A 26490-nucleotide genomic window follows, 5' to 3' on the forward strand; every position below is an offset into this window, starting at 1 on the left:
CCCCCCAGTTTGCCTTCGTCTTCTTCGTGCTCCTCTGCCTCCTCCTCTGCTCCCCGCACACATAGAACCCGCAACCTTTGGCGAGCTGTTTTTTTTTTTCTTTTTTTTTTGGAGGAGGAAGAAAAATCGATTATGAACGTCTCGCTCGCTTACGGTTCCTCCCGCTACTCTCGGGGGCTGGCTAAAGCGTCGCCAACAACATGGCTGCCTCGCTCGGACCCGCAAAAAAAAAGAAGAACCCGGGGAGGAATATAACCTAGCCTCTTTTGTCTCTTTCACCTCTTTAACCCCACCGAGAATGGCGCACACAAGCCGCGAGACTTACGTGAAGGCAGGCGCTTGGGTTGCTCCTGCTTCCTCCTTGGCATTTTCCTCCCCAAAACGCTTGTTTTTAAATCACATTCTCGTCCTGGCGCGGGGAGACGGAAGAAAAGAGGCTCGCTCCCATTTGAAGGAGACCGGAGGGGACGGACGGCGGGCGGGCAGGCAGGCAGGCAGGCAGGCAGGCAGAGAGGCAGGAGGGCGGGCGGGCAGCCGCTGCTCCTCGCTCGGTCTTGCACCTGGCTGGCTTCGCTCGCTCGCTTCAGAGCGGGACCGTCGGTCGAAGGGGGAGACGAGAGATAGAGAGAGGCGAGAGGGGGGAAAATAGGGGAGCCCGGGCCGCGGAGGAGGGGGCGCCGCCTGGGCCGCTTTGCCTTGCTCGCTCGGCTGTCTTGACTGCTGTGCGCCTCGGAGCCCCCCTAACTAACACTAATGCGGGGGATCAAAGGGCAGCAACAGCAGAGCAGACGGGCGCGCGCGCGCACGCTCGCTCACACGCGCGCACGCCGTACTGGCTTGCCCGCGCGCGCGCGCACACACGCGGAGAGTGGCTGAGGTGCTCGCCCCCGCGACAAGCAAGGTGCCCCCAAAAGCTTTTGTAGTGTACGTACTGTATTGACAACAGTAGCCTACTCCCTCACCATATTGTCATCTGCACATTGGATGAATTGTAATTCAACACTCATCATTTTATGTCACTGTCAAATAATATGATACTTTTCCACTTTGTTCAAATTGTACAAAAATTACCGAGCAATCTATGTATTGTAGTTTATTTCGTACTTATTCAACATCATCTTTCTTTCTATTGTTTTAGCACATCACCTTCACACTGGTGCATTTCATGAAGCATGTTTTATTACTGCAGTACGATGCCCTACACAGTCTCCACTTTGACGCAGGGCTGCCTGCCCTTAGTCTCCTTTTGTGTCAAATCTGTCTTTGATCGAGTAAAGCACAGGAGGAAACGGGAGGAAACATTTATTGTCCTGTGTTGTTGTTGGCTCGTGTGCCTTCTTTCAACTGGTGAGGTCAATGTAGTATTAAGCACCACAGTCTCCACTTTGCTGTGGAGCTGCCCTCAGTCTCCTTGAGGATATTCCATTCACCACTTGAGTAAAACAAAGTTAATACAGGACGCCTTTGTCGACGGTCAGTGTTGTTGTTTGTTATCACGTCTCCTCTCGACTGATGCATCCAACAAGGCGCTTTTGTCCCGCAGTTTTCCCCACGACTACTGAACCTCCCTTCTAGATAAGTTTCAACTGACCTTGCGTCTATGTGAACTAGAGACCGGCATTCATCACATCTTATTCGTACGCCCCGTTTTTTCCTCATTAGTCGTGTTTGTCTTCCAGCTGGGAAATCTGAGAGCTGTCAATGGTTACATATCCCTGGAGTGGTGATTAATGACCTTTAGGTGTGCGCCCCCAACAAGGTCGTGGCCACGTTACCATGGCGACTATCAGCGCGCCCTCAAACTGCTGACGAGCTTTGTCAGAATGGAGCGAAAACAGACTGCGACCTACACCAGAGAGACAAACTTAAGTAGATGGAAAATGAAAAGTGGTTGTGAATGCCACTCTTTATGTGTCATTTGGTGATCATAGCAATGTTTGTAAAGGATTAGATCCAGATTAATGTAAAATATAACAAATAGTGATCGAGTTCTCCCTGATGCTTGGAACAGTTTGTCCAGAGAATCGTCTGTTTTAAAAAGTGCAACAAGTACAAGGCCTTTAAAAACATATTTATCCTGACACTTTTAGTCAAATTCCCAATTTTATGTTCATGGACAAATAAAAAGAACAACAAACATTTTTGGCAGCAGTGGTTTTGAACTATGGCTGACACTACCATGTGTTGCTGTCTTTATGACACATCAAAGCAGATGTGGCATCTGCAAAGCTGAAATTGAGTTTACTTTAGTCATTTTGCTTCTGGAGTTTGAAGAGAAAGACAACTAGATAGATCCAGGATTCTCCCAAAGATATATATATATCTATATTAGGGGTGTGATAATTCATCGATTTAATCAATTTGTCTGCCCTGCAATCCAGGTACATCAATCAACAAAAGTATTAATTTACGTGGTTATCTTATTTTTACACTTAATTGCCAGGCGATTTAAGAAATAACCTGTCCCATCACATCCTGCTCAGCCCCCGTCTAATCATGTTGTTCTGTTTCCCAATTAGCAGAAAACCCAACGTGTCTTTGTCACCTACAGGCGGCCAAGAGGGTTAATTTGAGTTTTTCCCACTAATTGCCACGGTAACGAGCCTCCTGCGCCGGGCGGGGGAGGCAGGGTGTGAGGTTGAGGCATGGCGGGACGCAAGGAAGGAGGGAAAAGATGGATGGAGGGATTTACAAGAAGGCCGAGGTGTGAACACACGCGGCAGGGCGAGGAGGAGGCGGCCCAGAGGAGTCCAATGGCGACCAGCCTAGTGGGGGGGTTACAACCTGAGCTGTGAAAAAATACCCCTTTAAAAAAAAAAAACAGACCACTCTGATCAGGAAATGAGATGGGATAATTGCTGGACATCTTTGTGACACCTCTATTTGTAGCCGTGTGATTTAGGACTGCCTCCCACATTCTCTTTACCTTGTTACTTGCTCTTTAAAACGACACTTTTCAGATGGAACTCAGGAGGCAGCCGATACATTAACGGAGGAGGCCTGCCGTGTATAATGGAGACTATGTGCTGACATTGACAATGGCGACATAATGATAACGTCTTGATGTACAGTAGATGTACAGTGAAGCCTGGGATACTTTTTATAGGCAGGGCATGCAAGGACACTATACAAACGATTCATAAAAAAACTCCTATGAGAAAATTGAAAAAAAAGAACATTTTTACTGTATTTTGACGTCATTTAAAATTTTTTTTATTGATTTTAAAACTACACCTATCAAGTTTAAAATTTACATTTAATGTCCAGTTATTTAAAAAAAATAAGAAATTCCTATTCTAAAAATGAAATTACATTCAATTTTCAAAATTGAAATTGGAGAGACAGGCTTTTCGATGGACAACACCACCTTCAAAGCATTTCTCATAACCTCACCGTTAACATCTTACCGGAGATAACCTTGCTCAATCGTACAGTCAAAGTCTGTGCAAGCCACTTCCTCCCACCTCCTTACTGACACCAGCGTGACAGAGGCAGGTGGCCAACTTCCTGCCCTTTGACCTTCAATGGCTTCTCTCTTCAACACACACACACACAGAGGAGGAGCCTAGGTTGCCCCGGGTGAACTGGGCCAGAGGTCTTGTGAAAGGCCCCCGGAGGGAAGTGAAGGTCCTGTGACACGAGGATGAGTTATTTTAAAGCTTGTAAACAAGGATATATATCATACATACACTTATATAAAGTTAGCTGGTATATCATATACAATTTGGTCAGACACTTCTAAAAGCTTCTGCCGAGGCTGAACTGTATTTGTTTGTTGGCCTGTTTGTTGCTAAGCAGACTACTTCCTGGTTGATGGTGAACAACAAACAAACGGGTTGCACCATCGTGAATGATTGCAGTATCGCCATCATCGAGACTTGCATCATCTCCCTTCTTGAACAAGTGTAAGGAAAAAATTTTTTTTTTACTGTGAATCGGACAGAAACAAAAGAGAAATCCAAATGATATTTTCAAACGGCAAAATGATCAATGTAAATAACAGGAGAATCAATTCTTCAAATGATTGTTCTTGGTGGCCTTACTTTGCTGCATAACTGCTGCAAGTAATGTAGGACAACATGAAGGATGCTTTTAAGAAGGGCTTGGAAGATTATTAATTTTTATTATTATCATTATTATCAGCAGGCTGCATGAGAGCATGCAGAAGAGAGCTGTTGCCTCGATTGCTCCCCAAGCCCCGCCCCCTCCCAGGCAGCCCTCCAATGGGAGCACCTTCAGGTGCTGACCTTATCCAGAGGAGGTCAAAGCCAGGTCAGGGATCTGTTGCTAGGCAACCGTCAGATAAGCGGCGAGGCGGGCCGTTGTCATAATCTGGTTGGTTTGCGGACAGGAACACGGGCTATTGGGGTGGCTGGGTGGGTGGAGGGGGGCAATTGAAATATTAAAAGCGGCCACGCTGAGCTCCTGGCAGCGCAGCTTGGCAAAGGCGCCGGTTTGACACCCGTGCCAACTGTCACGCAGTAACATGAACCCCTTCGGCGCTTTTGCGTGGCAGCCTCTCTGTTTGTTGTCGGGTCGCTGGAGTGTTTTATTATGATCAAGCTACACTGACGTTATCTACAAAGTAGGACTCACAAAAGTATTTCATGAATTTTAGGTGCTTGGGCTTTGAGTTTTGGGTGTTAAGGAAGGTGCCAATTCTGATATATGTGTGTGTGTGTGTGTGGTGAATTGTCTTCGGTGCTCAGCTGGTTTTCAAAAGCACACGGTGGTTGATTGGGAAAAGATTTTAGTCCAACCAATGTCCGAATGAAGTTCCTCAAAGAAAAATTGTTGAGCGCCTGCAGTCCCCATGCTTTATACCCGGCGACTCTTGACCCCCATGGCTTTGCCTAACAGCTGCGGGTCGAGCCACAACTCGCTTGTTCGTCCAAGCAGCCCCTATACGGTCAGTCGCCCTCTCGTTCTTTTCTGGTCACAACCAACTGGCTGTTCTATATTCTGTCGTCGGTAACTATACATTCCTGAAACCGAACCCCAATATCCCGCACGAACAGGTCAGTGCCTGACCTGCAACATGACCCCGGCCTTATGAGGGAAACATACAAGAATAGGAGCAGAATAAAAATATACTACGTGTGTGTGTGTGTGTGTGTGTGTGTGTGTGTGCACATATATATATATATATATATATATATATATTTATATTTTTTCTAAAATAAATAATGTATATATATCTATATTTTTAGAACTGAGTCGTACCTTATCAAATTGAATAATAAAGCCAGGGAACCAAATGACTCATTCCCTGTTAGAATGTGCTGCCCTTGAATCATATCTTAGTCCATGTATCAAGATACTATCAGATTTTCATTTATTCGGAGAGTTGCACAGCCCGAGTAGCTTTGCAATACAAACGTTTGTCCACTTCAAGAAATATTTGGCACTTACATGATGTACATTAGGAATGTACAGTTGCTTTTGCATCAGTGGGGGTTTGGGGTCAGAAGGCAACTAGTTGTCTCCTAGCCTTCGACCTTTAAATACAGAACAAAGACTGTTTGACCAGAGATCGGAAGAAGAAGAAGAAGAAGAAGGGAGAAGAAGGGAGGGGGCTGCGAGAGGCAGACAGATAGAGAGAGAGAGAGTTGTTGCATCTTCACACAAACATGGTCTGTTCTCCCACTCTGCCATTCCGCCACCTGGACCCAGCTATGTGGGAGCGACACCAAACACGACCATTTTGTGTTTCACGCCGCGCTCCAAGACGATTCTGGCATGGCATCTGTGCGTCGCATCTCGGCTTACTCGTTCTTTTTTTTTTTTTTTCCCGGTACATTCTGTCAGCATGGACCTGCTCGAGAAGTGAACGTCCGAGGCCGTGTATGGACACTCGGATGACAACTTTTAGGCAAGTCCCGAGTCAGTGTGGGAAATAAAGAGGAAATGTCAAGCAGGTCAAGTTCCAGTAATTACACAGTAAAAAAAAAAAAAAAAATCGGAAATCTCAATCATCCATCCATCCATCGCTCCGGATGCCTCCCGCTATATTGGCGCATTGTGAAAAAGCGCTTCTCCGCCATCTGGATGGCAGCCAGCTGACATTCCGCAGAGACAAATTGAGAGAGAGCGGCGCTCGGGCAGATTTATCGGGCCATTGGCTCGCCTTAGGAATTCTCTTGTAACATGGCACTCCTGCGAAAAGGGATGAGGGAATTAGTGTAAAACATACCCCCCCCTACCGTCCCCGCCGCCACCACCGTGCCCAGTCCTCTCGCACCATTTTAAGATCTTCTATTACTTCCATATATCCCGCATTTGCCTTTATATCAGCGCAGATGGATACAAGACGGATGGCTCGTAAGTTTCTTCCATATCGATGAATATTCAAGAGGCGAGGAAAAGATTGCTGTACTGTACTCTGGAGTTTTATTTGGCACTCATGAAATTTGGACTCAAATGTTCTCATTTGAATATGCTGATGTAGGATTTGTCAGGCTATCACACGACTCGAAAATTGTGGACTGGTATTCCACTCGCTTAGATATCAGCGTGGATGGATGGAGGGATGAGAGACGGACGGTTCCTAGCTTATTTTGCTAGCCATGAATATTCAAGAGGGTCTGGCGAAGGAAGATTGCTGTACTGTATCCCCGGCTGTTGAGTCACAGTTCTACTTGTGGTCAAAAGATGGAGGGGAGAGATGCATGTGAGTGGGCTATGAAAGGAACTGCTCCCGGCTGTCTCTCAGTTAGTTATTCTTCTCTGGCGTGATGTTTGGACAAAAGAAAAGAAAACGGAAAGGAGATGTCTGTTGTGTCTATCAAGCAACAACAACAACAACAAAAAGAATGACTTGGTAGTGTTCCACTCAGGGTTATTATAGTTTGGGAATTTTCATTGCCGTCAGTTTTTTGTTTCAATTCAGATTTTTTTGTTTTTTTAACAATTGGTTAATTTTAATTAGTTTTAAGAAGCTGTGTTAGGTTTAATGAGTTGCATTTATTTTCAAAAATGCTTAGTTTTAGTTTGGTGTCTATTATTATTATTATAAATCTGTATATTTGCTTTATGTAAAATAAAAATAAAGATATAGAGCAATAGATAGCTAGGGCAATAGCTAGCTAGTTTGGTGTCTATTATTATTATTATTATTATACATCTGTATATTTGCTTTATGTAAAATTAAAAAAAAGATGTAGAGCAATAGATAGCTAGGGCAATAGCTAGCCAGCTAACTAGTGTGCTAGCTAGCTAGTGTCGATACACTTGCAGAGTTGAATGAGATCCAATGCAAGAGCCCTATTAAAATTCCAGCCTTTAACACAATATGGGGACAAAGAAAAATGAGGCGAGATTTTCCCCGTCTTAAATGAGAACACGGGAGGGGGGGGCATTCTTCTTCACGCGGTGGTCTATGAATATGGGAACACGCCTCCACCCCCGACCCGCCGGCGATCAATAGAGTAATGTAACGGCCTTCACCTCCAAAGTGTCTGGAGAACGCCGTCGTCTTCATCGAAGCGGACACGGCACAGCCCATTAATTACTTGTCTTAGCATCCATTTTGGGAAATAACGTGGGCCGGGGCTTTGCATGCGCGTCATCTGTCAGCGTCTAGAGGTTATCTGCCAACTTGATGAACAGAGAGATTGCCTATGAAACACAAGGTGGGACAGTATGGCAATATGTTATAGTACGCCGGCACAGCTCATCAGGAAAGAGAGGACGAGTGGCTTTGTTCCAAATGTCACCATGCATATTTATGGGCGCGCTGGAGTGGCTTCTTGTATAAGCACCATTCACCATCCATCAAGCAAGCAAAAAAAAAAAAAAAATCCCAACAGCGTCACTCTGACAACTTGCTAGCAGAGTGACAAAGTGGGGAAAAACGTGCAGGGGAGGGCGGGTTCCATTTGCCGCGCTACACAAATTTGTGGGGGGGGGGGGGGGGGGAGATCATGTAAAGTGCTTTTTGATATTTTCCAGATGAATACTTGAAATGTTATATATGATATCTCCCCGTTGAGATGTTACCATTGGCTGGTACGAAATGAGGTGATGTGAGGAAAGGTGGGGAGAAGAACCTCAAGAGTGTCACGTCTGTGCTGCTCTGTAGAGCAGGCCGGCCGGCCAGTCAGACTGTCTGCTCGCGCCGTTCCTCGGTGAGGGAACTCGGCTCCGAGCGGAGCTGCCGGGACCCCCTCGGGGGAAACCAACAGCAGACGTCACTATTCCGTCCTGAGTTGGGAGGCTACGCGTGTTAGCTAACGGTTGGTTTATTTTGATTCAACACAAAGATACTATTCCTGCTTTTACGGTGGACTACAGAAATGAGAGGTTGAAAATTCCCAGGATTTGGACCAAATTTTAATCAAACAAGGTCTGTGAGTTTGAAACGGGAATTCTGCCACATTTTCACTGTCTACTGTAGAGCAGTTGGTCTGTCTAAAAATGATCATAGGGGACTCTTGAAACAGGACTAGAGTCCAAGCCTCGGGTACTATGTGTTTTTTTTTTTTTTCATGGGACAGCGGGGGATGGATTGCTTCCACGGGGGGAGTTTAAAATAGTCCCTAGAACTGTGTGTGTGTGTGTTTCCAGCACAATTGCAGAAAAAACCCCACCTGTTGTTCCCTTTATGGGGGGGACATTTTAGACAATGATCACCAAAAACGAACCATAAGGAAAATAAGGGATAAACAGAAGTGACCCAGAATAAAATGAAGGTTGTGGGCCAGCCTTGCATGGCCCCTCAAGGCCTGTCAACAGCCAAGTTGTCAGAATCCAGTCAGTCATGGGAAAGGGGTGCCATGCGTCATTGGCATGCCAATAATCAGGAGCAAAGCCCAAGGGGGTAGGGTAGCATGTGGGCTTCCACGCAGACTGACGTTACATAACCTAAAGCCAACGTGCCTGTAAACATTGACATTGTTCTGACTTTTATGGCTTTGTTTAAATGCTACAGACTGAGAATGTTCAACCATTGTTTGCTGGTTAGATCACAGATGAATTCCCCCAATATTCAATTTTCATGATAAATATTGCTAAGGATCAAAAAAAGACATTTGGACCATCTTGGGCTATGACAATCCAGTAAAGAGATTTGATCGAAGCAAGTATTCTACTGGGTCTCTCTCAATCCACACATGTGTTTTGATATAAAAAGACCCCCAAGCTTTTCCATTATCAAGTTTCACCTCCAGAGAAAACGTGGCCTCGACGGGGTCACGGCGGTCCAGACGATCGCCTCATCTTGCGCCGACACCGAGCCCCACCTGTGGCCTGCTTATTGCTTTAGGATACACGGCGCCCCGGCCTGGCTCCGCCCCTCCCAACCAGTGCCTTCTCCTTCCTTCCCAGCCCTACACACCACTGCAATTTCTCCATTTCCAACCTACAATGGAATCTCTGGTCGGCATAATCTTTCTATTTCACAAGGCGCTTTCTTGGGGTTAAGGGGCTGAGAGATGGAGCAAGGATTTGTCGCGCAATTGATAGCGCTGCCTGGCGCTTTCTGTCCAACAAGTCTTATCCGAGGTGGCGGGCGACGGTACACAATATTTTTGTTCCCTAATTATTCCGAAGCCTGTACAATCACGTATCACGATAAAAAAAAAAAAACATTTTTGCAGGTCAGTTTTATACAAATAATAAATAATCAGGTCTCAGTTAGCATGAATTTTTCCAATGTAATGTTTTGGGAAACACAAACAGTTTTAAAGGTCATTAAGTAAATGTTCTAAAATAAAAGGTAAAGCACTGAGCGCAGTCAAGAGAGGAATAAAAAGAATATTGAATATTCATGAGCGCTACCTGTACATGGCTCTCAACCACGAGTGTTTATGACTTAAGGACTTGCTGCGGTGACCCAAGTTGAACGCAGCGACAGATAGCGAATTAACCTCTCGCCTCGGCGGCGCTAGCCTTGCCCTGCTAACAAGGAACCTGTCCGAATCCATTCTCTCGCTCTGTGTTTGAACACAAACTCGCACGTCCGCCCTATTTCCTTCCTGTGACATCGTTTTTCATGTAGCACCCAAGATGTGCGCCATTTGGGTCACGCACTCCGGTCGACCGCGCTGGCCGCTATCAGATGCGACACCATCTCTTAACCTTTGACCGACAACCTGGACGACGCAGCAATAACAATGGCAGTAAAAACAGTATATATATATAAAAAAATACAAAATAAAATGTCAACATCATGCATTTTTTCCCAATTCAAAACTATCCCCAGGTGTCTTAACCTATGCTTTTAACAGATTTTTTTTTCCATGTACCCATAGCATGGTCTGGATGAATTTTGCCTCTGATTTCTAAGTAATAATCCTATATATAATTCAAATATAATCCTTCATAGACCAAGAGGTACATTTGTCTGCAGGAACTTGTAAAATCAGTGGTAAAATAAACAGTTCATGGAACTGGTTGAAATTATCCCGAGAAAACTGTCCCCATTGTCTCACGGTCCGGAAAAGGAAAAAGAACGGCCTCTTTAAAAATATTAATTGCATCAATACACAATTATATCATCACCTGTCTGCAGTAAGAAATATAATTGAGCATGATCCTTTCTTCCTCAGACTTTGCGCTTTCGTCTTTCTTGCTCCCACTCATTTTCCGTACCATACTCGTATCTGATTGGTCAAACAGCCACTGGTCCGGTAGTACTACGTTCGCATCGTCTACACGTTTGAAAGGTAAAGTGGGATTTTATCACTAACATGTAATCAGGTGATGCTTAAAAATACAAACTACTGAATGCGCTGTGCAGTATTTAAATTCATTTACACGTATTCACCCAGTCCTCAAGTTGTCCTAAATAATTCGATTAGCTTGTTAGCGGCTAACTAGCAAGCGCTAGGCTACAGGGATTGAATCCCACCAGTCAAGCCTGTTAGCCTCGACATGCTAATGTCGTGGATACGATGCAAAATTGAGTAAACACGTTATGACTAACGATGTTGATATCAACGTCGCTGTAGCAGCCTCTTTGGTTAACCCAGCTAGCGACTAACGTGGCGAGCAGCTCGTGTGGCTAACCGAGAAAATACTCTAACGTGGAGTTTAAATATTAGACCCTTTTAGGTGAAGTCAATCAATTCGAAATTTATTTATTAGTCCTCAAATGCAATTTATTGCCAATATTTTAATTATATTATTGTAAATGGATTAAATCTAGCTTTTAAAATAGCTCTTATATGATTTGTATTTAATTCAGTGATTTTGTTTTTGTACCATAAGATCTAACCTAACGCTGAGCCAGGATGAGTCTCAGAAAGCAGACACCCAGTGACTTCCTGAAGCAGATCATCGGCAGACCCGTGGTGGTCAAGCTGAACTCGGGCGTCGATTACCGAGGTCACCTAAGCTATTCAACCTCTATCCCTGATTACCTTTTGAGAAGTCTGTGAGCTAATGACATAAATAATATTGATCCGTGTTTCTAGGTGTCCTCGCCTGCCTGGATGGTTACATGAACATCGCCATTGAGCAGACTGAGGAGTATGTCAACGGGCAGCTCAAGAACAAGTACGGTGATGCTTTTCTAAGAGGAAACAATGGTAAGAGAGGCGTTACATTCGGTAACTCGTTATTTTTCCACCTTGTGTTACCAAGATGTTGCGCAATAATGATTTATGTCTCCACAGTTCTTTATATCAGCACACAGAAGAGGAAAGTCTAGTGATGCTCTCTTTATTTTTTGGATGCCATATTGTTTTTTTTTTTGGTTTGACTGCAACAATGAATCCTGAAGAATCTTTTGTAAATGTTGAATTGTGAATAAATCTTGAGTTTTGAGTTACATCCTGAGTTTGGAGTGCGGTTTTCATTCTATATTGTGGGCTTTATGAAAATACATTCATTAACCACACAGGCGGTGTTTTAAATAACATTTAAATAGTCATCGGTGGTACTTGGCGTAATAAGTTAGAGAACCATTTCCTCTGATAAAACGCCTTAATATCTTGTTGCCGGTGGCAACATAATGAAGCAATCATTCAGTTCATCCCTGAAGCAAGCAATAAAAAGACCGAGCACTGTTTAAACCGCGTTTCTTCGGAGGAGCTAATAATATTGTGCTAATTGCTCTCAATGACAAATGCATAAAGAATGACTTTTTTTTTTTTTGGAGGGGGCAGAAAATATAAGGAGTAGGGACAAATTGGAGATGCACTAGTGGTCACGTAGTCTTGATGCCTGTTCTCGGAAATCCGTCACTTAGACGACCATTGAAAAATCCATTGCTGCTTTTGGCGCGTTAGGAGCGCGACGGACGCATGCATATAACACATCAACTTCCACAAGCACTTACGTAGCTCCCGCTTGTCGTCTCAACTGCAGAGAGGAACAAGCGTCTATTCGATTCGATACAGTGGAAGCATAGAAATCCGCAAATTGACGCATGATTGTAATTGATGTAAAAAAAACGACTGAATATTTGCTATGTATATTATACAATTTTTTATATTGTCATGTTTGATTTCCCTTGTTTGTCCCAATGTAAATACAGGCGCCTTATTTGGAGAGGTGCGCAATTTTTTTATTTTTTATTTTTGTCAAGGCCATTCTACTTTGTAAATTGAATACTGTATATCAGGTGGTTATTTTGTAACTTAGTCGCTGTTATGGCCTAATTAAACTAAGACCTCTTTCATGTGATTCATGAGGCTGCATGGTCATCGAGGGAAAAGCATTTTCTCAAGAGGGAGGTGTTTTTTTTTTTTTTACTCCTTTATGTTTTTTCCCCTCCTGTTTTACAACCTGTACATGCGTGCTCCGGCCTCTCGACAGGAGACAAAAGGCTGCCAAGGTCAGCGAGGCCCAGCTTGACAATGAAGGACACATTATTGATCAAACCGTGTGGAGCTACAGCTGTAAAGAAAAAACAAGAGTGCAGGGATGGAGGGAGGGAGGGAGAGGAGGGGGGGGAGGGTTTGGGAGGGAGGAAGATGTAGGCATTGACTAATGTGGACACACATAGAAATGCATTGCGCAGTACTGAGAGCCGTAATGGCGCCCGGTGACAGTGTGAGGCAAATATTTACCCACTGGAGCTATAGCCGAGTGTGACCCCGCGGTGAACCTTTCTAATTAAAAACATTGCACACACGTGACATGACATCATGTGCAGGGGGAAAAAAAAGAAAAAGAAAAGACAAGCAAACAGATGCTCTCCCACTCGGGTGTGCGCAATTATACTGTATATACATTATTTTATTTTTTTGGTCTTTAGCTGTATTATTTATCTTACTCTGATTTGGTGATTTTGAACGGTTATTAAGGGTTGTGGATCTCGCCGATAAATGTCAATTCCACACATACTTTGATACGATGGGTCCGATTTGAATGCGGAAACGATTCGCTTTGGTTCCATTTAGTGGGATTCCAATTGTAGAAGGTACCAAGGCTCAGTTGGAGAGGTATAATGCAATTATGAGTTTCTGGCTGAAAGCAAACCATTTTTTTCATGATGGATTAACTTGTCAGTACAGTGAATGTGGCATGTATAAAAAACGATTCTATGATTCAAATCTGTTTTCATTAAACCCGTAATGGTTATGTGTTAGCGGATTGGGGCTGAGCCGAGCAGCAAATAGAAAAAAAAAACAAAAAAACGGTGTAATTGAACTCCCCTCCTAAAAAATGTGAACACCTGCCTACCTGGCAACCTCTGGTTGAGTCAATCAAACGTGAGCATGATTATGTTTGTCCTGGAAGTCATTAGATTGGCACCCTATGTTGGTTTTTTTTGGGCCAGGATGCTACAGCACAAACATGATTTATGGAAGCGAAAGGACAAAGGCGACGGGTGCTAGGTGGCCACTTTGGAATTGTGTGAGGGGAACGCAATGCTGGGAGCACCACCATCTGTCTAAACCGCAGCACTACACCAACGGATTTGTATGCTATGTGACTCGACAGCTACTACACAGTTTGAAGTCTGTTGCTAACCAAAACAGCAGCAGCCACTAAAGTATGTAAGCTATTTCCTTCCATGTCTTCTTTCTACATTTCGGATTCAAATCATTCCAACTTCAAATTGTTATCTCATTCGAGACATTGACCATGTTACTCCTTCGCTATTGGTTAGCATGCGTACTGCCAGCCTAGCATTTTAGCTCGTCATGAGAGATCATAAACCCATCAAATGCTTGCGTTTATTCGAATTGCGTGCGAGGGCCGGAGAGGGTTCTTTATTTAGCCGGAAGGACGGTCGACCTTCAGGAAAAATGCAACCTTCGCCCTTCTTAGTTAGGCCCGCCACGCGTGCCAGCTTCCTCTGTGCCGCCTTGGCCGTGCTAGCGGAGACGGGATGCAGATGGCGAGGGTTCGGAGGGCGAGTGACCCCGCAGGCGGCCTTCGGGGGGCCCGAGAACAAACAATATCCGTACCCTCGCTGCGCCGTCATATGTTGTTGACTAGTTAGCACGAGCCGGAGCGAGACAAACAGGCAGGAGAACAACTGTTCCGTGCTCCCTGTGTGTTTCATAACAAATGGACACAAGAGAAACATACACAAAGGTTTAGTAGGATATCGTACAAAAAATTATTTCATTCGAAGAAAATAGAATAAACAGGAACGAGCTTGTCCTGATTATATTGCATAATAGGATTGTTATAATGCTACCAAATAGCACGGAATCAATGTTTAAAACAGTGCTTTTTCTTTTTTTGCTTGCTAATGGCTACTCGTGCTCTCATCCAGGTTGGCCTGCAATCTGTGTTTGAAATGCAAACCTAAGCCAGCACTCAAGCAATTAGCCTCCATTACTCTGGCACCTCAATTGCCAATTTGTCTGCGGTGCGAGGTAATCCACGGCTTGTCTGGCAAGCACCCAAAACTTTAATATGTTTGTACGGTGGGGGGAAAACGAAGAAAAAAAAAAAAAAAGATAAATGTCGCAAGCTGCTGCTGTGACATCGTGCATGAAATGTTGAGGAAGTGTTATAGTACCAACACACCCACCACACGTTAAGTGTTCCTAGTGTTCAGCTTATCCCCCTGTTTCCCCATCCCAGATCCGTCCACAAAAGTAAGTTGAAAAGACGAATGGACGATGCTACAATAACATGGGTTTTGTTACATTTGTAACATTAAAGTCGATACTGTACAAAACAGCGGATGAGTCACAAGGTCAGGACTGGGGATTTATGACTGCACCCACATGCAATCTGGATATGAGCCAGTTTCTGTGTGATTTTTTTATTTTATGAACATGTGTGTGGCAATATTATTTATTTATTTATTTATTTATTTATTTATCTGTCATTATTTCAAAAATATTTAAAAGAATTAAAAATAATTTTGAAAGAATATATTTATTTTGGGGCAAATAAATGTATTATGTGCTTGCACTTTTTTTTTGTTGAAACCTTTTTGGAGCGCTTGAATCTCTATATTTTCAGCACCGACCCTATTGCGCTATCTAGCGGCTAATATTGGCGTTGCATCAGCCGCTTACCATCCACAATTTTTTTTTCACTGAATCCTCCTGCCAATTGACCTCGATTTTCCGCCTTTTTTTTTTTTTTACACTGTCACCACCAGGAGATGCCAAATTGCTGTCAACTTCTCCCCACGGCTATTTGATGACACGAACCCCAAAAATAATAATAATATTAATAATAATAAAAAAGCTAATGACAAAAAGTGGGTCCCTTTTTCATGAGAAATCTCGTTTGAAGCCACTCGGAAATGAAAAATTTAAAAGACCTGGCTGCTTCAATGCCTCTGCCATGAATAATTAAAAAATCCGCATTCCCGGATAATGGAGAAGTGGGACTTTCAAACGCGAGGATGTAAATTCATTGGAGGCACATATTTATCTGCGTGTGTGCGCTGTGTGTGTGTGTTTGGTTGGTTGGTTGTCTGGAGACTAGACTGTAAAACAGTCAGCTCCGGTTTGTCTCAGTGATAAACTTATTAACGAGGACAAAAAACGCAAGAGCCGTTTAAAAAAAGTAAGAAATCAAAATGAGTTACTCAACTGCAGCCGTGGGCGGGCATCTAAGATGGAGGGATTCATCTGTTTATTGTTTTGGTTATTGTTTGGCATTTGCACATTTTTATGGGGGTGCACCTATACTGTTAGTCATCCAAAAAAGGCATCTGAACGCTCTTTTTTTTTATACGATTTGGTTGCTGCTGCTGTTTTGGTTAGCAACAGAGTTGAAAAAGGGGCTCCAGTAATTGGCTTTTTTGCACAGGGGTCCGATCGTAGATATAAGCTCCACATGGTTGCTCCGTAAATGATGAAGATGTAGCGCATCAGCGAGCGCCGTCCCCTCCCCCGCGCTCTAGCGGGCCGCATAAAAATCCTCTTTAAGGATGAGTTCTGGCCCGCCGCCTCGTTGGCTTTATTCGCCTCCCTGCTTTGCCCTCCCCTCGAATCACGAGTACTCCTTTAACTCGTCTCGGCTCCTCCACTGTAAAGTCGGCGGACAGCTTTACGAGCGTTGAGTGCGTCCGGGGCCGAAGAGAAGTGAAAGCTCAGGGCTGTTAAATCAGGACAATGTGCTTTTTGTGTCACTACACTGATGCTCTGACCACATTCTTCTACTTGTGTGTCCTTGTTCCCTCTCTATCTTGCCTGCTTAAGTGTCCCCTTATCTATCCCTCCTTCCCCTCCTCCTCCCTCTGTCCTTCTCACAGTCACGACCACATCCCAAAATAAACGGCAGCCTCCCAAGTGCACGGTCAAGGCCAGGCGAGTTGGCGGGCCTACTGGTAATATTTGCTCTTTAGCCCCCCCCCTGGCTCTCAATTTATTGAATTCTTTCAAGCTAGAACGAATGGAATGGAGTACAGTACAACACCACTAGGGGTCAGGCTGACACCAAATATAATCAAATACCGCAGCGCTTCACTTTCCACTGTGACAGAGAAAAGTCCCGTTAAAAATCAGGATATTGTATAATTTGATTTAAAAATAAAGAAAGTAATAATATAATATGGCTTTGAGGATTTCATAAATAATTTAATATCATTTTTTAATATTAAAAATAATGGTAAATGCATTTTTTATGCAATGCAAAACATTAAATATTTGCATTTTTTTTAAATCTATTTTTGCCTTGTTTATCTTCAATCTTTCCCTCTTGAATGCTTATAAAAATGGGTTTCCGCAAACTTAAAAAAAAAAAAATCCCATTTTATTGTTGATTTGATTTATATTGGTTATTTGTTTCCTCAAATAGTTTACTTAGAAACTCAAAATGTGACCTACTTATTCAAAACATTTATGGTGTTTAAACCGTCTAACCCGCAAGTTCTTTATCATACACTCATTGTACGGACATTTTACATGACATTTAGGTTTTAACCATATCAGGAAAACACAAATAACATCGAGACAAAAAATGCATCATTCATATATCAGTCATCTTCCTTGTGCTCTTTGAATGGCCCACGGGCCGCAGGTTGCCCTTCCCTTTGTGGTTCACACACAAGGTGGTCTCTTCCCTGCTAGTTTTCATTGGCAGCCGGCTAACGGTGTTGTTGCTTAATGGCCGTGCAGGTAGATGGGCCCGGCCCCTCTGGGCAAAAACACATTAACCTATTTGGAGGGCGTGAATTTGTGATGGTGTTATTAGCGGAACACTCGGAGCACCTCCAGCTTGTATGCTCAGCGACGCGTGTGAAGGATCTTTGCACGATCCGTCGGCCTTTTTTCGGGCAAACGGAGCCGGCGTTCAACTTCATTTTTACGAGGGTGGGGGGGGGGAAGCAATTAAGCTGATGCCATCCAATTAGCCAATTAAGGCTAATTACAGTTTGAGCGTTTGGCACTTCCCATAATGAGCCATTTATCACAAGGCTTATTCTGCAGAGGACAAGAAAAAAGGAAGCGGCAAACGTCGACGTCCTTGAAATTAGCTTGGGGCGAGCGTGGACATTGCCCCAAGAAAAGTGTAACTAAACAAGTTGAATTGTGATTGTCAAGATCTTGACAACTTGACAAAAATTTTGATTGTTTTTCTGATTTATCTTCTTGTTTTTTAAAGTTTACATTCACATTCTTAGGTTTCCTTTTTTATTTTTTTGGAACAAATATGTTGTTCGCATCAAGCGCAAATCTTTCACCTCCATAATCGTCACTTTTCAGGAGACCCCCAAAATTCCATGTTTGTTCTAAAACTGACTTTTGGACCAAAATAATATCCAAAACAATATAGGATCACAATTCAGTTGGAATTTTAACTCAAATATTCACGTGTTTGAACTTTTCAACTTTTGGATCACATTTTTTACTGAAAATTGCAGGTCAGAATTCCAAGTCGTTCACTTTTGTACCAGATATTACATCAGAGTAGCAAATTGTTCAACTTTTGGACTGTCGAAAGTCAGAGTGGCAACCGTGGGGTCACCAGCAACTCAAGTCACAGCACCCCGATTGTACTTTGGCACACAAACTACCTGGAGTCCTCCAGTTTCACTGGTGTAAGTGAATTTCCGTCACCGTGTGCATTATTCAAGGGGCGGGAATTATTTATCCGACGTTCATTATTTATATTTAGACAAGTTAGCTTGTCCGCGGGGAGCAGGTCTCATTTTCAGGCTGCTATTTTGTAAACAGGCAGTCACACGGGCGACAGTTCCTCTGATTTAAAGAGACAGGCCTACTTACGCAGAGTGATGCCTACCTTGAATTCAAATGGAAAGCCCATCAATTTTTCATCGTCCTCTTCCGTGCGACGTTTGCGTCGTCGTGCTGTGCGCGCTTCTCTTTTGCATCCCCCCCATAATCTGGACAATGGGGGACGGGGAGGTGAGCTGTAAAGGCCACAAGTGAAGAAGAGAGAGAGAGAGGGGGGGGCAAAATGGTTACATTTCTCAGAATATGAAAAGTTAAAATTAAACCTATGCAATTTTATTTGATTGAAAGCTTAGTAACACTTGATTTGAACTGAACTTCTTTTAGGAACCAGGAACTTTCGGACAACTTTTACAAGTGGAGGTTTTTAAAATGTTTATAAATATTCAACAGTCAGAATTGTAATATTTTCAAATTTTTGGCCAAGTGTCCTGTCCTAATTTGTAATTTATATCAAGAAAAATTTGTGCAAAAAACAAAACAAAAAATACACAATAATTTGGTCCCAAAGTAGAAAACTTACAACATAAAAATTGGCCTAAATGAATAAATAAATTGACAAAAGTTCCATGTAAATATATATTTTGAAAAACATACAGACTTAAGACATAAGGTTTTGATTTTGGTTTGTTACACGGACATACATTTTCTCTCCAAAATGTCACCCTCCATCCACAAAAAGTAGGAAATATAACATTAAAATTTCTTTAAAAAACGGCCCACCGCCAAGATTAACCTCAAAGGGTACTTTTAAAAAGTTCTCATGGACCAAGTGGAGGTCTGCATGTTGGTCCACATTGCAGCGAAGCGGCGGAGTAGAAAGACGGGCCGCGTGGTCGGACCAGACAAGCGTGTGCGTGTTTGCTCGCCGAACAAAATGGCTTTTCAAAGAGAATAACGTAGGACAACATCTTGTCAGCTTTGAGACGCGCTTCTATATTTCTTTTCGGGTTGGCATTAATTTTGAAAGGGGGCGTTTTTTTTTTCTCTCTTTTTTTTTTAAGAGGAGGCAAAAAAAAAAGGCACACGTCGCCAAAAAAGAAAAGCACGGAAGACACGAAGCGGCGCGAGTGTCAAAATGGCGGTGAAGAATTGATGAGGACAGAGCGCGTCTTTGGGCGTCTGAGAGGACAAGCGCCGCTCAAAAAGGAAAAAAAGAAGTTCCGCACAGATAAATTTTAATGCCCCCCTCGCCCGACTCTTGACAATTCTTTGTCACCCTTCTTCCCTCTTTTCTTTCTCTTCTTCTGCAATGACATCCAAACAGTCACATGTGGCGTGTACACACGGAGAAGAAAGATGATGGAGGAAGACTTGGGCGGGGGTCGGGGGGTCTTTATAAAAGATTCATCACAAATGTCTCTAATCCACGACTGCATTGTCAAGAAGATGTTATAAAGCACACATTGTAAATGGATTCTTCCTTCACTGACTAAAGTCGTTTCAGTGCAGACATGGGGGGGGGGGGGGGCTTTAACCGGGACAATCGGGGTGGGGGGGGGGGGGCAGAAGACGAGTGCGAGCAGATGAGCAGCACTCAGCGTCGGGACGGACCCCGCATTATATGACGTCCCGTCCCCAGGCGCATTCCTGCTAATGTACGAGCTGGCCTTGCTCCCGCTTGCCCCCCTCCCACTCCGAAAAGTAGCTTGTTAGCTAAAAATTCAAAGTTGTTTGACTTTTGGACTAAATTGTAGCTCAAATTTGTACTCGGAGTTTGAAAATTTAGGCTGGAATTTTTTGGGGGTTGGTTTTTTTTGTTCAAATTCAGAATTTTTTGGATGAAAATTCTAAAGTTGGACTTGCCTGTATCATGAAAACAAAGCAAACACTTCATGGTTTGTTCCCAGTGTGTAGCCGAGCCAAGCGGTCGTTTTGACATCTTCACGGCCCGCTTCGATAGCTGAGACCTTTTCGGCGCCGCTCGGCCATTTATTGGGCACCGCGGGCAACGGCAGGTAAAACAATATGGATGCTTGATAATGTTAGCTTTGGATGTGGGCAGCCGGCCATCAATATCACACATCCTCTGCTGGAGGACACGGAATTTGAGCAGCAAGGTCTTTCATCTCGCATCAAAATCAGGCTGTGTCGTCCCGCAGCGACGTGACACAAAGCCTCTCGTGCTTTTAGTGGCACTTTGGAAGATAAGACCTCAGCGGAGCAAAGAATAATCACGCTTTTCTACTCTCTACTCGTGCCCTCTCGATCGCATTCCATATCACGTATGATTTATTCATTACTTTGTGGGAGAGATGTGGGAAAAAGGCAAAGGAGTCACAGCAAAGGTGCTCCCCCCCCCCCCCCCCACCAATAGGTAATGTACTGGAACGATAATACAAATATGAAAACACTTGATTGACAAAAGTATTACTTCAAAATCATATTCGAAATGTAGGCAAATTTAAAACGATAATACATGAAAAAAAAAAGCTGACCTCAAAATGTTGGTCAAATCATTGATCTAAAATTTGGTCCAAAAATCAACCAACTGTGAATTCCATGAAAATTTGAACTGACTGGCCCCCAAAAAATCTCAACTAAAATATCAACTAAACTTGGGTCCTAAAGTTAAACAACTCAGAATTCAATTTGATTCAAAAGTAAAACAACTTTGGGTAACAACCTAAAATGTGACTTTCTGTAACCGTAACAAAAAGTGAAAATGCACTTTTATATCCACATCATTGTTTGACTCCTCACCAAACAGGATTTTTGATTTGAAGAACTGCCACAGATCTACAAAGTTTTACAAAAGCCTTTTTTTAATGATTATTTTTTTATCTATGACTTGTAACTCTGTTCGTGTCCACGCAAGAACCACTTAAGAGCGCTGATCTCCGCCAACCTTCCTCACATCTGTCCTCGCATCTGCGTCCCCAACTGGTGCAATTAAAAACACATGAACTCGGCGCAAGTTAGTTTACGGCGAGGATAATGCAGTTTGTGTGTCACCGTCGATCCGGGGCGCGACGCCCAAAACTTTCAAAGCGCATATAAATAATTGGAGAGGAGCTCTACAAAAAAAAAAAAGGGGACGAGAGGTTGTCGGCGGGGCTGCGTCGAAGACGAAAAGGAGAAGTGTATGTGAGAAAATGACATTGTTATTCATGCGAGTCTTTGTCACATGTCGAGAGGCGGCGATGCGTTCCCCCCAAGGCGGGCTTTGACACGCTGACGTTCAAACAAAGTCAACAACTGTTTTACTCTGATGCTCACTTTCAGTCTTGCTGGAGGTGAGGTTTGCCTGCCTTACATTTTGCCTGGAACTTCAACATCTCCTGGCAGCATAGCGACTTGGCGCTATTTACAGTACATGAAAGGAGCAGGACCTCCGGGGAGAGGGTGTTTAACATCCAACATCGGAGGCGTACATCGTTGCGGCGATAACATCGTTACACATTTAATGGTTGTCAATAACGTGGAGGATTGAGTTCACGGCGCCGATGTTCGCTGAGAAAAGTTGACCCGACAACAAGGACCATGAGGAAGAAACATGAGGGTGAAAATTTAAAATGGTCTTGAAGATTAAAAGTGATCATTTTAAGTTGTATAGTTTTGAAGGAAGTTAAATAGTTTTGAAAAAAATAAATACAAATCTGGTCCAATAGGAGCGCAAGCTACACATTAAAAAGGACACAATAAATAACACGTAGCTGTAAAATGAACCCATTTTCCTTATTTTTCACTTTCAAATGCAAATTGGCTGCTGCTTCATTATAACTAACGTGTGGCAAAATTTCATTAGACACATTGATTTTCGGGCGGCAGGCCCCGTAGGCGCAAAGGTTTGTCTCCGTGCTAACTAACGTTGGTCGCGGCTTGGGGCTAGCGCTATGCGAGCGCTATTTGGCACATCTGGAGAGGTAACATTTACATAAGCTTCTCTTTGTAAACGGGAACCTTCATTAGCATCGTGGCGCTTTGAACTGGAGAGAAGGCCGCGAGAGAGGCGCTACGGCGAATTAGCGAGCCGCGCTACCGTTTTCTCGCATCCTGTTTACGACGAGTGTTCCGGGAAGGCGGTGGAGTTTCACCAGTAAAGCAGATAAATGAACTGATTTTCAATATATTTTTTTTCAATATATATAAATATATATATTTTTTTAACAGCTTGCAAGAAACTAAAGCGATTGCGACCTAGCTTTTATGATAACAGACTAGCTAGCTCGACGGTGAGCTGAGATAAGTAGTTCACTAGATTGGTGACTAAGTTCAAGCTAGCCAGTAAGTTGGAAATTAGAAAGAGAAATATCACATTCAGTGGCAAGATAGCAATGTGGGTTTCACCTACAACCAGTAAACACATTTTACCTGAGGTCATCCCACCAGTCAAGTTTAATTATTCAACACTTTATGCATGATAGGACACAAAATCACATTTCCCTCCTTCAGTACGCTCGCTTCATTTCTGCTTTTATTTTTATCTCCATCTCACCAGTCACGTCAAAAGGTCACGACCCCAAGTGTTGGAAATTTAGGACTGAATCTCTCTCTCTCTCTGAAAAATTGACAGATTGGAAAAAGAAGTGAAAGGTTTTCTTTTGGGGATGCTTGCACTCAGTGCATATGTGTTTGTTGCTTAACGCAGTCTGCTTTACATTTTTAAAAAACAACACACACACACACAAGACACATGGTGAGTAAATTATTGAAATTTTCTTGTCTAAAACCTGTCTAGCTCTTGTAAACAAGTGTAATTCGGTGCACGGTGAGCGCAAATACCGCATGTCCGTGTGTAATTTAGACATCATTTATTTATCCGGCCGCCTCCTGATGGGCTGACAGAGGTGAGAGATGCAAGTGCGGGATTTTACGCTCTAGGTCCAACACGTGTAATTCTAATTTAGGAAGAATATATTTTCCTGAAAATCTGCGGTATAAAGTGACCAAACAATGTGTCATGTTTCTCTGTATGTCAGATTTCTTTTTTTTTCGATTGGAGCATTTGATACTGCACCAAATTCAAACATGGAACACGTTGGATAAGGGACAGGCAGAACGACTACGTCGAACCTCTTGTCAAAATGTCGACCTCGGGGCTCAGGCCCATAACGTCCGGGAAAACCCGAGCTGTTGTTTTAAAACGGATCCTACGCGACCTTTTCTTACCCGGCCCCTGGCCGAGCGGAACGATGAGGAGCAACCATCCGATTTCCTCCTTCGTCTCCCCTAAAAAACCTCCGGACTCACCCCCCCCCACCACCGGCTCCACATATGATTAAGGGTCAAGTGTGCCACCTCATCTCCAGGCACTCATTAAAAAAAAAAAGTGGGGTGGGTTGGACAGAGGGGTGTGATCGGCGACAGGGAAGAGAAAGCGAGGTCGGGACGTCTACCCTGGCACACGGGCGCTAATGAAAGCCATGAATCACCGTGTGCTCTTTTTTAAAAGAACATATTAGCGGCATCATTAACTCTGCACAAAGGCCAATAGACAGGTCGCCCCACCAGCAGGCTCCCTGCCCCACCCACTCGGAGCGTTCTTTGCCTTTCATATCCCCTGGAGCCACCCCTCATTAGGGGGACCAGTTTGACTGTGTCCCCCCGGATGGATTTGACTGAGATCTAAGGCATTAGCGCTATGCGCGACATGTTTAATTATATCGATGGAAACGTTAGCAAAAAATAAAAACAAAACAAAAAACTAAACAGACAGCTAAAGGTATTGGGAACTGTACTTAGCGAGAGAGAGAAGTAGCTAGCTAGCCAGAGAGCGCAAAATGGCTAAGTTGAAGAGCAGCGACAGACAAACATAGCAAAGAGAACTGCGTAGCTAACGAGCTAGCAACTAAAAGCTAACGCTAACTCTCCCAACACGTTTGATTATCCTGCAAGTAACTTTTGCGAGGAAACGGACAAGAGTTAGCTATTTGATTTCACAAAAGCCATTTTGGTCGACACGCTCCCGTTAACCTGCCACTTCCTGTTTGCACCAAAACAACCCCCCACCCCCCACCCCACTTCCCCCCTGCAGACGCCCTACAGCGCCTGCCTGTGGTGAGTCTTCAGGGGCAGTGACCTTTTCACACAGCCTCAGGACAAAGTGGCTTGCCCTGGAGCGACAACCACCACTTTTTACACCCACCCCCTTTCCCAAATCCAAGCCAACCTCAGCTACTCCAGGACCTGTTGTTATCGCCCCCCCCCCCCCCTTCCAAGGTACATTGGGGAACAGACCCGGGCCTCATTAGGAGCACCATGATGAAACGAGCTGAAAGTCCTGAGCGCTGACTTGAATCACAGCAGCATGAACCGGCACGGCTCATCTCATCGGCATTAAATCATAGATAACCTTTCTCCCCGCTATCTACTAACCATCGACCCCCCCCCCTCTCTTCTCCCGTCTCATTTTTCCAACCCCTTATTCCCCGCTTCCTTCTGCTGCGCCTATTACGGCTACGCCGCGCAATTGTTACTCTTACCGCTCGGCTGGCAAAGAGGCATCAAAGTTTAACGCCGACAACTCGGCGCAGTTCTCGGTCGCATTGCGTGGAGTTGGGATTGTCTGAGATTTTCATCATGCGGTGCGATTCCATTTTTTATTCTTAACTTTCCCGCCAAGTAACACACAACTTTCACGCTAATATGGCGCGTAGGAGCCATATTGTTGCTGTCCCGTGAAATTCACGTACAGGGGAGCGAAACAAAACTGAATTGAAAAAAACAACAACAAAAGTTAAAATAAAATACAAACTTACCACAATGACAAGTCCAAAACGATTTACAAACTCGTTGGTCCACAACCCTGATGCCCCCAAAAGGTTGTGTGACTGTTTCACTACCCCGCCCAGACAATCTTTATTTTATTTTGGGGGCAAATAATTAATTAGGTCCCTCAAAGAAAAATCAACATTCTGTAAATAGATTTGTCCTGCTCAGCAATATAAATAATTAGCAGAAATTTTTTTTTTTCAATATATTTATGCCATTATTATTCTGCATTTTAAGTGTCTTTTTCTTTCTTCCCTCAGTGCTCCTTTGGCTTCTTTAATGTCGCTGCACTTTTTTCTTTTTTTCTGCGGGTCGATTATCATATACCCGCTCTTCCATCTTAGGGCTTATTAACCTTTTTGTTGGAATATCTGGAGCATAAAGGGCTCATTAAACATTTACACACACACTCACCAGTATGAAAAATTAAGAAAGCCAAAGTTTTATTAACCTGTCGTCATACTACCAATAATAATAATCTGCTCTTGTGTCTTTTTTCTTTTTTTTTTGCACATTAAAGCATTTGCGCTGCATAATCAAGTATCTCGTCTTGCGCTGATTAACTCCGCTTTAATATAACATTAGGTTTTCCCCCTTAAACTGGCTTTGTCGTAGAATTATGCTTTTAATACAAGGTGCAAATTTAGCAATGCGCGTTGCCCGCGGAAATACAGATTTCTAATTATCAGCCGCAGCTGCACCAATTTTTATGAATAGATTAAAAACGGCAGCCGTCTTGACCCCTCCATAGGTGCAGTTGATCCACGACACTCTGGCATTCCAAAAGCGCCTTTCAATAATTTAAAGGTATAGTCGGTATAACCCTCGCGGTGGTTACGCCTCGCTGCTCGCTGATGACATTTTTAGACTTTTGGGCACTTAAACGTGTCGCTGCCGTCTAAAAAAAATCAACCCCCCCCCCCCCCCCTCCTACCCTGTTCCCGCTCGCTCTGATGGCATATCAAACCAGAGAGGTGTCGCTTAGATTTTTCTGGGCGGTTTGCGTGCCGAGCAGACTGGGAAGGAAGGATGGATACCTGCGTGTGCGTACACCTGCGTGCCAACGCGTGGTTGGGGGTGGGGAAGCATATGGATGGCTGGGATGGGATGGAGGACTGGGAAGGAACAGGCGTGGTTTTATTATATTTTAGGATTAGGGTTTAGTTAGAGATTGTGTTAGCATTATTCTCAGGGACTGCCATAACAAATATGT

General features: G+C 43.7%; 2 protein-coding genes and 1 long non-coding RNA gene across 8 annotated transcripts in view; 1 reads left to right on the forward strand and 2 right to left on the reverse strand.

The window, feature by feature from the left end:
- The window catches only part of znf827 (zinc finger protein 827), a 38399-nt gene extending 37618 nt beyond the window's left edge, over positions 1-781 (reverse strand). For 2 of the 3 annotated variants that reach the window (XR_015065989.1, XM_085911182.1), the window contains exon 1: positions 326-780. Coding sequence is in view for 2 of the 3 variants with exons in the window: in XM_085911182.1 (XP_085767308.1) it covers positions 326-368 (43 nt within the window). In the remaining variant the exon portion in view is untranslated. Of the gene's footprint in view, positions 1-325 lie in introns of all 3 variants that reach the window. The other variant, XM_085911183.1, reaches the window with a different exon arrangement.
- A 2366-nt stretch (positions 782-3147) lies between these two features.
- The window catches only part of LOC147057294 (uncharacterized), a 50151-nt gene continuing 26808 nt past the window's right edge, over positions 3148-26490 (reverse strand). Inside the window, exons 7-9 of one of the 4 annotated variants that reach the window (XR_015065991.1) lie at positions 18613-18742; positions 5413-7617; positions 3148-3630 (exon numbers count right to left, since the gene is read on the reverse strand). This is a non-coding gene — a long non-coding RNA (uncharacterized LOC147057294). Of the gene's footprint in view, positions 3631-5310; positions 7618-10338; positions 12841-18612; positions 18743-26490 lie in introns of those variants that run through there. The other 3 variants (XR_015065992.1, XR_015065990.1, XR_015065993.1) reach the window with 3 other exon arrangements.
- lsm6 (LSM6 homolog, U6 small nuclear RNA and mRNA degradation associated) lies at positions 10516-11784 on the forward strand. Its single transcript, XM_085911185.1, has 4 exons — positions 10516-10664; positions 11209-11325; positions 11415-11528; positions 11616-11784. The coding sequence occupies exons 2-4, from the start codon at positions 11232-11234 to the stop codon at positions 11648-11650; spliced, it is 243 nt and encodes an 80-aa protein (XP_085767311.1). The 5' UTR covers positions 10516-10664; positions 11209-11231; the 3' UTR covers positions 11651-11784.

Source organism: Syngnathus leptorhynchus, chromosome 5, assembly GCF_054491065.1.
Source record: "Syngnathus leptorhynchus isolate UIUO chromosome 5, UIUO_Slep, whole genome shotgun sequence".
NCBI lineage: Eukaryota > Metazoa > Chordata > Actinopteri > Syngnathiformes > Syngnathidae > Syngnathus > Syngnathus leptorhynchus.

Bases quoted from the DNA above. Each gene is read 5' to 3' on its own strand.
- lsm6 (XM_085911185.1), top strand. From the start codon at position 11,232: ATGAGTCTCAGAAAGCAGACACCCAGTGACTTCCTGAAGCAGATCATC. The intron at 11,326-11,414 runs GTCACCTAAGCT...CCGTGTTTCTAG, and splicing joins CTCGGGCGTCGATTACCGAG to GTGTCCTCGCCTGCCTGGAT. The intron at 11,529-11,615 runs GTAAGAGAGGCG...ATGTCTCCACAG, and splicing joins TTTTCTAAGAGGAAACAATG to TTCTTTATATCAGCACACAG.